The sequence below is a fragment of the Cibotium barometz genome, chromosome 37 (genome assembly GCF_041138505.1).
Source record: "Cibotium barometz isolate CiBa-2024 chromosome 37, ASM4113850v1, whole genome shotgun sequence".
NCBI classification, from domain to species: domain Eukaryota; kingdom Viridiplantae; phylum Streptophyta; class Polypodiopsida; order Cyatheales; family Cibotiaceae; genus Cibotium; species Cibotium barometz.
This window is the reverse complement of record NC_141082.1, coordinates 11,317,840-11,328,993: the sequence shown is the minus strand read 5'-3', so window position 1 is coordinate 11,328,993 and position 11,154 is coordinate 11,317,840. Positions and strand designations below refer to the sequence as shown.

The 11,154-nt window shown below is 43.2% G+C and overlaps 3 protein-coding genes and 1 pseudogene across 3 annotated transcripts; 1 reads left to right on the top strand and 3 right to left on the bottom strand.

Moving 5' to 3' along the window:
- Nucleotides 1-2,660: 2,660 nt before the first annotated feature.
- Nucleotides 2,661-3,549, bottom strand: LOC147616942 (putative inorganic phosphate transporter 1-8). The gene has a single exon (XM_086776292.1). It carries the CDS (start codon nt 3,547-3,549, stop codon nt 2,695-2,697), a length of 855 nt encoding a protein of 284 aa, XP_086632418.1. The 3' UTR covers nt 2,661-2,694.
- Nucleotides 3,550-4,014: 465 nt separating this feature from the next.
- LOC147616941 (uncharacterized) lies at nt 4,015-6,855 on the top strand. The gene is made up of 7 exons (XM_086776291.1): nt 4,015-4,263; nt 4,364-4,637; nt 4,772-4,829; nt 4,915-5,185; nt 5,304-5,503; nt 5,595-5,863; nt 5,984-6,855. The coding sequence occupies exons 1-7, from the start codon at nt 4,015-4,017 to the stop codon at nt 6,853-6,855; spliced, it is 2,193 nt and encodes a 730-aa protein (XP_086632417.1).
- A 614-nt stretch (nt 6,856-7,469) lies between these two features.
- Nucleotides 7,470-8,201, bottom strand: LOC147616940 (uncharacterized). Its single transcript, XM_086776318.1, has 2 exons — nt 8,007-8,201; nt 7,470-7,907 (listed from the first exon to the last, which is right to left on the bottom strand). The coding sequence occupies exons 1-2, from the start codon at nt 8,182-8,184 to the stop codon at nt 7,519-7,521; spliced, it is 567 nt and encodes a 188-aa protein (XP_086632444.1). The 5' UTR covers nt 8,185-8,201; the 3' UTR covers nt 7,470-7,518.
- Nucleotides 8,202-9,794: 1,593 nt separating this feature from the next.
- Nucleotides 9,795-10,804, bottom strand: LOC147616939 (putative inorganic phosphate transporter 1-7; annotated as a pseudogene).
- Nucleotides 10,805-11,154: the final 350 nt, after the last annotated feature.

The following is an 11,154-nucleotide window of genomic DNA, read 5'->3' as shown; positions in this document are numbered from 1 at the left end:
TAAGTATAGTACATGAGCTCGAATGACGGGGTTTTTTTCAAAATTTTAAAATAATTTCATAGAAATACATTTATAGAAGGGTTTTTTTTTAATCGATTAAACTCGTAAGTTTGGTATAAAGAAAAAATCACATGTGAGGGGTTTTTAAAATATTCCCTAAATGCCCGTGATACATAGGGTTTCTTCGTAGTGCGCTTCCCCCTCCCCCAAGAAGTAATGGAGGTGCCAATAAATAAAATTTAAACTACATTGAGCAACAGCATAAATTTATGATTACATGAGATTCAACTTGTCACTAATAGTGTCATTTATTAGTGATACATTTCTAGCAGCAATACTAACGACACAGAAAATGTTGCTAAATGACACCACAGTCTTTTTTTAAAATGGTTAAAAATGTTGTTGTGCATGTGGTTTTGTTGCTACTCCTTGCCACTAGACCCTCGTATGCCTGCTAATGTATTGTGCATATGTAGGCTAGCCTCCAAGGTGATCAATGTGATGTTGAAGCTACTAAAATAGAAATGAGTCCTCATAATCAAGAAGAAGTTTTTACAAGAATATGCTCCCTACATCTCTTACTTCGAACATATTGAGTCTTTTTCATTCCGAATAAGACTGTTTAGTTTACCTCCAGAAAAAATTACTAATAAGTGTATGCATACATGCATTTGTTGAAATATGAGCATCTTATTCCTTCTAACAATAAGATTTATGATTTTTAAATAATCTTATTTTACTAAATAAATTCTTGAACGTATTTAATTCCTTGCATTATCATTTTCTTGCTAGCTTATTTTCATAACTTTGTGATCATGTAGGAGTGCAGTGGGATTAAATGAATTATATCTTTGTTATCATATACAGGGGTGTAGGTGGTTTAAATGAATTATTAATCATTTGTCTTGGAGCCTCATTTCTATTTGAAGCTATATATTTATATGCCTAACTCTCCTTGTTTTCAAAGCCATGACTAAGTGTAAGGTTTCCCTCTTCTAAAATAGGAGAAACACTTAAGATAGTCCACTAAGTCTTAACTTGGAGAAAATCTCCTATTTATCGACACCTTGACCATGTAGAGATTCAAGGATACGATTCATAGGTAAGACCTAGTCCTATCCCGCAGGGGGAGCATGATCTTCTAAAAATGAAATCACCCATAGGGTAATTGATCATGAATTGGATAACTACTAGACTTGATTTCTAGAGACAACGCTTTTTTCCTCATCCATGCAAGGCACAGCCGCTGGCCTAGTTTTCTAGAATAGAGTTACCTAAGAACATATTTATCTAGCGTAGGGCTTTCACTTAATCTGTTGGAAAGCTACCCGACTAATCGGGTCCACCCGTCCGTAGGATGGTGCCGTTGGGGCATTCCATCCTCCCACGTTCAACCCTACTGACGCATCAATTTGTTTTCTAATTAATCCTACCACACTGTTTGACATAAATAAACATGTTCCTTAATTAAGGTCCTTTTCACAAGGTTTGTTAGAACAGTCTTTTTCCACAATACAATAATGCCAAAGACAAGATATATATAAAAAGTTTATACATCAATCAATTCCATACAAGCCAAACCGGCTCTCTTATTCTTTTCTTTTATACTGCCGATGATCTAGAATTCGGCCTTCTAGCCTCTACAGGCGCTGGTGCAGGCCACTAACAAGAGCAAGTTACTTTGCATATTGAAGTACAATAAGAGCAACGGCTAGATGAAGGTATAGAGATCGAACAATTAGACACAAGAGATGCCTCAAACACTACAGGTGGTGATATTAACGAAGAGCCTGAAACAAATGAGGAACCAAGGCCAAAGCATGAAGATTTAGAGGTAGACATAGATGCATCTTCGAGTCCTACACGATTCGAAGATGGAGGGATTTTCCTTGAAATAGATCTTCTCTTGAGGCCAATGATATTTTTAAAGATGACAAAGTTGATAATGATAGACTATGATTTTGTAAACATGCAAATATTCTCATGACATACCCAACTTTTCTCTTTTTGTTGGTTTCATATATGCTTTTCTCTTTTTGTTGGTTTCATATATGCTTACACGTATTTATGTGAGAATATATATATATATATATTGATTTCGATTAAAAAAGGCTATTGGAGAAAAAACTAGGAAAAAACATTTTTCAACGCTATTTCTGACCTTTATTATTCCGATGATATTATAGATCCTATTTTCGATGTTTTTTTAGATGCCTATTTAGACAATTATTTCGACTTTCATTAAGATACGAATTTCGACGACGCAGAGGCGTCCAAAATCGTCGTCAGAACATAAGCATCCTGTAGTAGTGCCTACAACACCCCTGTATCATAACAAAGATACGAAGTAACCAGCAAGAAAATGATAACTAGAACACTTTCATGTGTTTTGTGAAATAAGATTAATAAAATAATCACAAAATCAAATACAAGGAGGAACAAGGCTCTCATTTCTACATCTTCACACATGCTAAAATCATTTTAGGGTTCAAACCCAAGTTTAACAGCTGGAAATGGGCAAGAACCGTATTTAAATAGTTTATATTATCGTCCAAAAGCCGGGCCAAAATCTTGTTATCTTTTTCTGCTACTTTGAGGACAGTTGTGATAATAGTAAATAAAACATCTGAATTTATTACTGTTTATTACCCGTGCCGGTGAACTGTCGGTTCGTCTGACTGAACTCGCCCTGCCCTAATCAACCCTGCGCTGTAAATCGTCTGGAGCTGATCCGGGATCTGCAGTCTCACCGGAGATCTCCTCCAGGGAGCGACCTTTTGTCTCCGGAATGAGGAAGGTGAGCAGGAAGCCCAGCACACACATGGCCGCCGGCATGATGAGGGTCTTGCTCACCCCTATCCCGGGCTTGTAGCCCGCTTCCACCTTGCTGGGGTCGGGGTCTTGGTCAGAGAATGTGAAGCCGAAAGCCCCCAGCACAGCTCCCAGCTTGCCCACCGCAGCGGAGATGCCATGACACGTGCTGCGGAACAGGGCAGGAAAGATCTCAGCGGGCACGATGAAAGTGGTGGTGTTGGGCCCGAAGTTGTTGAAGAATAAAGTGACTGCGTAGATAATCATGAATCCCACCTGATTTTTGGTCTTCCAGTGGTTGTATGGGATGCCCAAGGCCAGCATGAAGACGGCCATCATCAAGAAGCCCTGGAGTTGGATGGGCTTCCGGCCAATGCGGTCGATCAAGAAGATGGTGCACCAGTAGCCGGGGATGATAGAGCACATGGCGATGAGGGCCTGGGCTCTGCATATTTGATACACTTCGTCGATGGCGCTCATGGTGGGCGCCACCGGCAGCCAATTCACAGCAGTCAGGGCGTCCTTCTTGAACAGGATGAGCGTGTACCAGGGGAGGTTCGACAGGAACCATGTGGAGGAGGTGCCTAGCAGGTGCATGCCGTGCCTCCGCCAGAACTCGTCGGAAAATAGCGCGTAGTCGGGCCCCGCCGCCGCAGCTATCCGAGATCGGGCCACGGCCTCCGCTGGGCTGAAGCTAGATTTCGGGCTGCTGGCTGATGTGGCGCCTACGTGGCACATCAGCCACGCTGGCAGTCAACAGAGGTGTTGCCGTTTTATTCCGCCCGTTTTTTCACCCGTCGAGCAGCCATCAATACACAGGCACCGAATCGTCATTAATACAGAGGAGCCGCGGTCCAGCCCCACACGCTACACGCTCCAGCTGGCCACACGCTACACCCCTACACGCCTCCAACCCTACACTTCACGCTCGTTTTCTCCACGCAGCAGAACGTTCAAGTCCAGCAGCGGCCTTTGCAAGCAGGTTCAGTCAAGGTGCCTTCTTTTTATGGTTCCTGCAACATTCAGTTCATTCGTCGCACTCGCAGGCTCTACATGTAAGTGATCGGCCTCCTCTCATTTGACTTTCACCATAAACTTTGGCCTTGCAAAACCTTCACCGGCTACTGTGCCCTTTGGTTCAGCAGGTTCAGGTTTTTTAATCAGTTATTCATGTCTCTCCAAAACTAAAGCTTAGAGAATGCCATGAGTTCTCAAATGCCCCCCATCGGTGTCTTCGATTCGACAGCATTGTGTTGGGTGCACTCATATGACAATCGTTCAAAATACAAATTTGTACGCGAAGCTAACATCCCTTGGAACCGTGTTGCCGATTTTGTAAAAGGAGAAGCCGACAGTGCAAAGTTTCCGACATCTTTCAGAAAATATAGCCACCATCACCGAGATGCCTCCAATCTTACAAAGATTGCACATGAATCATGGACTGAGAAGATAGTGTAAGCGTGTATTTGTTTTAGTTTGTCTAATCCATTCAGAGTTCATCACACACACACATACAATTAAATGTTTATCGTTGCTTCTTTGTTTTGTTTAGCTTTTGGTGTGTTTTGGTCCTGCTGGCACTAAAGCACCAATGCAATCTAACATTGCGGATGGCAAAGATGTCGAAACTACCCAGTTCAATGAATGCAAGGACACTAGTAGCGAAGATGATGTTGAGGTCGAGGAGAATAGTGGTGACGAGTCGAATCGTGAAGATGGTGAGATGGAGGAGCGTAGTGAAACAAAAGAGTTGACACAGCCAAGTGCAAAGAAGCCATGTAAGAAAAGGCTCCCTCCCATCACAAAGGGCAAGCGAAAGCGTGGATGTAAATGTCATTTTAGTGTCAAGAGGCTCGCATAAGATCCAGGGGTGGCCATAATCTCTTACATACATCCATACCACACAAATGCAAATGATGAGGTTTGTCATGGTATAAGATTTGCTGATCCCTCTTTGAAGTTCTCTCCATGGATCTCAATGCAAAAGAAACTATGGGTTTCAAGCATGCTATATCGTGGTTTTTCTCCACATCAAGTGTTGGAAATGCATGTCCAAGCATTGCATTCAAGCCAAAGTCATGACCCTACAATTACTATGGTTAGGGATGACTTTTTGTCTATTCGTGACATCATGAATATATCTAGCAAGCTGGCTATTGATCAGTACCAGCTACACACAGATGATGCGAAAAGCACCAAGAGATGGTGTCATGAGAATCAATCAAGCACCTTTATCTACCAGGAGCAAGATGTGGAACATTCCAAGGAATTTATCCTTGGAATACAATCACCATGGCAAAGGGAGATGTGCAAGAAGTTCGGAAATGGGAACCTTCTTGCGATGGATGCTACCTTTGGCACAAACAAATATAAGGTATGTGGTGTAATGAATTATCATTTTTACTTCTTGTTCACATTCTCTTAAGTTATAATAAATGTTCATTTTTTACTTCTTGTTCACATTCTCACTTTCCTTTAAAACACATGAACAGTTTCATTTGTATACAATCCTTGTTTTTGATGGTCATCGCAATGGTGTGCCCATTGCTTGGGTGCTTACATCTTCAGCTACATTTGAGTGTACTTGCACTTGGTTAACCAAGTTTAGAGATAATATGCTTGACTTTCATAAATCATGGGAGCCCGGAGCCTTTATGGTTGATGATGCCGAAACGGAGATTAATGCGCTCAGGTTAGGACCATATGTTAATATGTGTTGAGTGCAAACTAATGAGAACCGTGTGTTTGAGTTCTATGTGACGTGTCCTTTCTATTTTTCGTAGGGTGGTGTTCAATCAACCCATTTTTCTATGCTTGTGGCATGTCAAACGTTGTTGGCTCCGACACCTTATTAAGAAGGTGAAGGAATGGCCCAAAAGAGCTTCTATGTTTTGGTCTTTTGGAAATATCATGAACATGCAAGGGTCAGCAAATTCTACAGACCATATAATCAAAGAGGATGCAAAGGCTATGATCTCTACCTTCTACTCCAACTTTAGAGATGAGGGGAGTTTTATTGAGTATTTCAAAACCTATTGGGAGGCTAAACTAGGTAAGGTTGAATTCTAAACTTTATACATACTCTTCTTATAGGTAAAATAATGCACACTTGCTCTCCTTCTTGTTCGTACTTCATTTCTTGCTCTTCTAACTTCATTTGTTTTATGTGCAGAAATGTGGGTGCGTACTTCCCGATTGCTTCCACATTCAGGACAAGACACTAATGGAGCAATAGAGTCATATCATGGGCAGCTCAAATATAAGTTCTTGGGCTCTTCCAAAAGGATGTACAACGCCATTGAAAGAGTAGTGGAGAATTCTTATGAGCGAGCACTTCATATACCAGATGCTAATGTCTCATTCCAGGTTGGTGGTGTTGCTATAGTGGAGAGCATGCACACAAAAGCTTCATTTTACACAGTCTACAATTCCGATTGCCAATGGGCATGCTGTACATGTGCGTGGGCAGAGCTTGGAAATATTTGCAAGCACCAAATTAAGGTGATGTTGTTGCGAGGTGCTTCACATGCTTCACTTATGGAGCAATGCCAACATATGTATGAAGCATGGGGAGATGCTTCTAGGTCTGGTGTCGATCTTCACTCACATGTATCTACTATTGATGTGCTTGAACCAAATGGTGATGATGTTGCCGCATTAGGGAGGGACAATGTATGTAGTGAAGTACTTGAGCAAGAAGGAAATGTGAAGACACTTCAATGCTTGTGGCAAGAGTTGTCTTGTTTTGTAGGACAGGACCAGCCTTTGATTGAGGAGGCTTGCAATGGATTGAGGAGAACATTGGGCCATGTGAAGACAATGAAGGCAAGAATGGATGAGCGAACAGAAACACAAGCTAATTTTCAAGTCTTGGAAGATGGATTCGGCAACTGCTTGAAGCGAGCAAAACCATTCTTTGAGAAGGGCAACAAGAAGAAATCAACATCATCAAAGAGTCACCCATTGGCTCACCCCTTCAAGACCCCTGCTAAGAAAACCAAAGTGTCAATGCAAAAAAGGCTTGACGAGAAAGCTTCAAAGTAGCCTTTTGAATTTATGTAATGAACTCTCCAATGCTTCAATGGCTTTTTGCATCACAGTCTTCAACCAATTATTGTGTGTCTTGAGCCGTATTTTGTTCGTGTGTTGCCGTGTGTAAGAGAAACAAAGTTGGTGTGTGTAAGATTGTGTGTGTGTGTGAGAGAGCTTCTCAATAGCGTGTATGAGAAGAGAGAGAGAGAGAGAGAGAGAGAGAGAGAGAGACTTCAACAGAGCTTTGCAATAGCGTGTATAGCGTGTATAAGCATGTACAAAATGCTACATTCATTTAAAAGAACATTCAACATTCAACATGTCTGTAAGAAAGAGCTTCATTTAAAACAACATGAGAGAGAGGCTTAATGTCATGAAACCATTCCAAATGTACCATATTAGAAATGATAGTGTTTTTGGCCACAATGGCTATTACGTAGAGTGTATGCAAACTCACACAAAAAAGGGGACATAAAAAAAGCTACATAGGCTTTGACATGACTAAATCCAAAAACAATATCGCTAAGCTATGTTGTTCTTGGCCATCAAACGCGAAGAACGTCGAAGGGGAGCATGTTGTTTCACAACATGAATTTGCATTTCTTGAGGCTCACTCTCTTCGACCTGTTACGAACAAAAAATAAAGCGTCAATTCAATTCATCACCATCAACAGCTTAAGCTGTAAAACAAAACCTATCATTACGTATCACTTGTGTGCTCATGTCATGCGTATTGTCAACATCTGCATTTGCAACATGGGGGGCCTCCCCACCTTCAATTGTATCCTCCTCCTCACCTTCAATTGTATCCTCCACGTTTAGATTTTCTTTCTCCTCACCTTCAATTGTATCCTCCACGTCTACATTTTTTTCCTCCTCACCTTCAATTGTATCCTCCACGTCTACATTTTCTTCCTCCTCACCTTCAATTGTGTCCTCCACGTCTCCATTTTCTTCCTCCTCACCTTCAATTGAATCCTCCATGTCTCCATTTTCTTCCTCCTCACCTTCACTTGCTTTCTTGGGTGTTGGGGTGCTGAGGTCAATGGGTTGCTCATAGCAACCTGCAAAATTGGTCATGTCATCCATGACCAATTAGTTTTGATATAACCCAATATAAATGTGTTAGCTTAACAATCATGCTACACATGATGATCCCATACCTTCTCTTTTGGAGCAACCAAACTTCCCCTCGTTGGCTCGACGCATGTAGCCAACCTCGTGCTTTAAAACTTCTTCTACACGGCCAGGCATTTTAGAGAGCCTCATCTTCTTCGTTACCTTACGTACGTCTGGTATTTCAAGACGTATGTCATGGCAGTTGAGAAGATGTGCCTCCATATGCACTTTAGAGGGAAAAGGTTTCCTTGCATGGCGACAATCAACAATCTTACAAAAAAATTGTCGAATATTTGCCCCCTAATGAACATGCTCAACGAACTGCACGCATAAAGGTGTAATAAGTACAATCATGCATATATACGTCCAAGCAATGAATATCTTGAAGAAACATCATTGATTGTTCACGAGTTTGAACATGAGGATTATGAGCAAACACTAAGAGCATGTGAATACATTGATTGAACATGCAAAAGAACAAAATTAAGGCAACCCGTAAGCTTTCAAACTTATTGAAAATCATTAGAGACTAAAGACTAAAAACTTCTAAATACATGCAAGAGCTTCAAAGCGCACCTCGTCCGTTTCGCGTCGCACAAAGAAATTGGTGGGCTTCTTAAATGTCGGCATGTCTTTTCCCAATGGAGGAGTACCCTCTCGATTCGGATTAACATTAGGTGCAGTAATTGGCGTCTCTGAAGCTCCCAACACGGATGGAGAGTTCACATTGTTTATGGTGCTTGAAATGATATAAGTTGTCATTTATGCTACATTACACACACACACAATACTTTTCTGTAAATGTTAAAGTTTCATTAAGCTTGTATGCATTGTTGTATTATCAATAGTTTCTTTTTGTTACATACACACACACACATAGAATGAGACATTACACACACACACACACACAATACTTTTCTCTAGCCTATTTAAATGTTAAAGATTCTTTAAGCATGCATGCATCAAGATAACTTTAATTAAAAAATAACTTTAATTAAGCATACATGCATGCATTCTCCCATACTTTCCTCTAAATTAAGATTCTTTAAGCATGCATGCATCAAGATAACTTTAATTAAAAAATAACTGTCCATAAGCATACATGCATGCATACACAATACTTTCCTCTAAATTAATACATACATGCATGCATACAAAATAGCAGCAACAGCATGACAAGATTTAATTAAAGTTGTTTTTTAATTAAATTTATTTTATTAATTAGACTAAACCCCTGACAAGAGTAGGGCGCTGAAAGAAAGGAGATGCGTTGAGTCGCAGGCTACCTGGCAGGGCTCCACGCAGCAGCAGAAGCAGCAAGAAAAAAAACAACGTGTAGTTATGGCTACTTGGCAGGGCTCCACGCAACAGCAGCAGCAGCACGTTCAGGTTCTCCTCCAACAGCGCAGCCGGTTCAGCTCCACGCAGCAGAACTCGCCCCACACGCGGTCGAGCGAGCAGCAGCAGCACGTGTATTCGATTCAACAGCGCAGCAGCCAGCAGGACGAGCGGCTTCGGCGGTCGAGCGAGCAGCAGATTCAAAATGAAAATCGTTTGCAGCAGGACGAGCTCCCCTCACGGTCGAGCGAGTAGCAGATTCAAAATGAAAAAAAATCGTCTGGTTTCCCCTTCTGCTCCAACAGCGCCGCATGCAAATTTGGCGCTTCTATTTTAGGAAGATTTAATTTATTTTTTCACTCTAGTAATCGCATGCAACTTGCAACCGGCGGCGGCTTTGGTGGGTGAAAAAACCACGGGCGGAAAAAGGGGCTGCCGACTATTGACTGCTAGCGTGGCTGGTGTGCCACGTATGCACCACATCAGCCCGATATCTAGTTCGAGCCGTCGACGTCTTTGACGTCGACCCCGTGGCTTCCATCCCCTATGCCGCCGACTACGTTTGGAGGATCGTGTTCCTGTTCGGCTGCGTGCCCGCGCTTTTGACCTACTACTTCAGGGCGAAGATGCCGGAGACCGCCCGCTACACAGCTCTGGTGGCCGGCGACACCAAGCAGGCCGCCGAAGACATGGGCCAAGTACTGCACAAGCAGTTCGACACGGCAGCCGAACAGGAACACGATCCTCCAAACGTAGTCGGCGGCATAGGGGATGGAAGCCACGGGGTCGACGTCGAAGGGGGGTGCAGGGTAGCGGCTCCTGAGGCCAGAGGCGGCGATGATGGCTACGGCTGCGCTGACGAGGATCCCGACGCCTTGGTTGGCGTAGACAGCGCCCACGAAGGCCCCTCGGTGCTGGTGTTGGCGTACTCCGACATTATGGTGGCAGAGAGGGGATAGTCCCCTCCAATGCCGAAGCCAAGCCAGAAGCGGAAGAAGCAGAGGGTTGTGATGACGGCGTGGGGCCTGGAGCCGAAAGACAGCGCTGACGCAATGAAGCTGCACACCATGAGCACCGCCGTGATGCCGTACACCTTCTTCCGCCCCATCTTGTCGCCCAGCCAGCCGAAGAAGAGCTGGCCGAAGATTGTCCCGAGAAGCGCAACGCCGTTCACCGTGGCGTTGAGGCCCGGCGGGAGGGTACCTGGCACCCCGGACGCGGGGTCCGTGAAATATAGCCGGCCCAGCAGCTTGGTGACGGTGGAGACGCAGATGAGATCATAGGCGTCTGTGAAGAATCCCATGCCGGCGATGATGATGGTCGTGAAGTGGAAGCCCTGCGTCTTGGCCGTGTCCAGCGCCGCCAGAACTTGCAGCTGCGCACCACCTGCTTGCACCGCCATCTCAACTGCAGGAACAGCACTCCCTTAATGATGTCGCACTCCAAAGGAACACTCCACTAGCAGTGAGCACCTCCGGCAATGATATATTGTATCTCTCAGCTTCGCCTCATTCCTCCTGATCCCAACAACCACCGAAAATTACCCCATGAATTTTTAATCCAATTCAATCACGAGATAATTTACTTTGACGACGGAAAAACAAAAGCACAAAAAAAAAACAATATTTTAGACATACGACGCCGTAGACGTGGTGAATACAAATGAAGACGGACAAACAATATGCCGAAAGAAGACTGGTGAGAAAGAAACAGCAAATATTAAAAGAAACTGATCATGCTCTTATAACTGCAACGATTTCTTAAGAAAAGCACAGAGACCCGCTGTACTTGTGGAGGTACGAGTCGACAAAAGCACAGGATTAAAGAGGGGTAGAAGAATCCGCTCAATTTTTA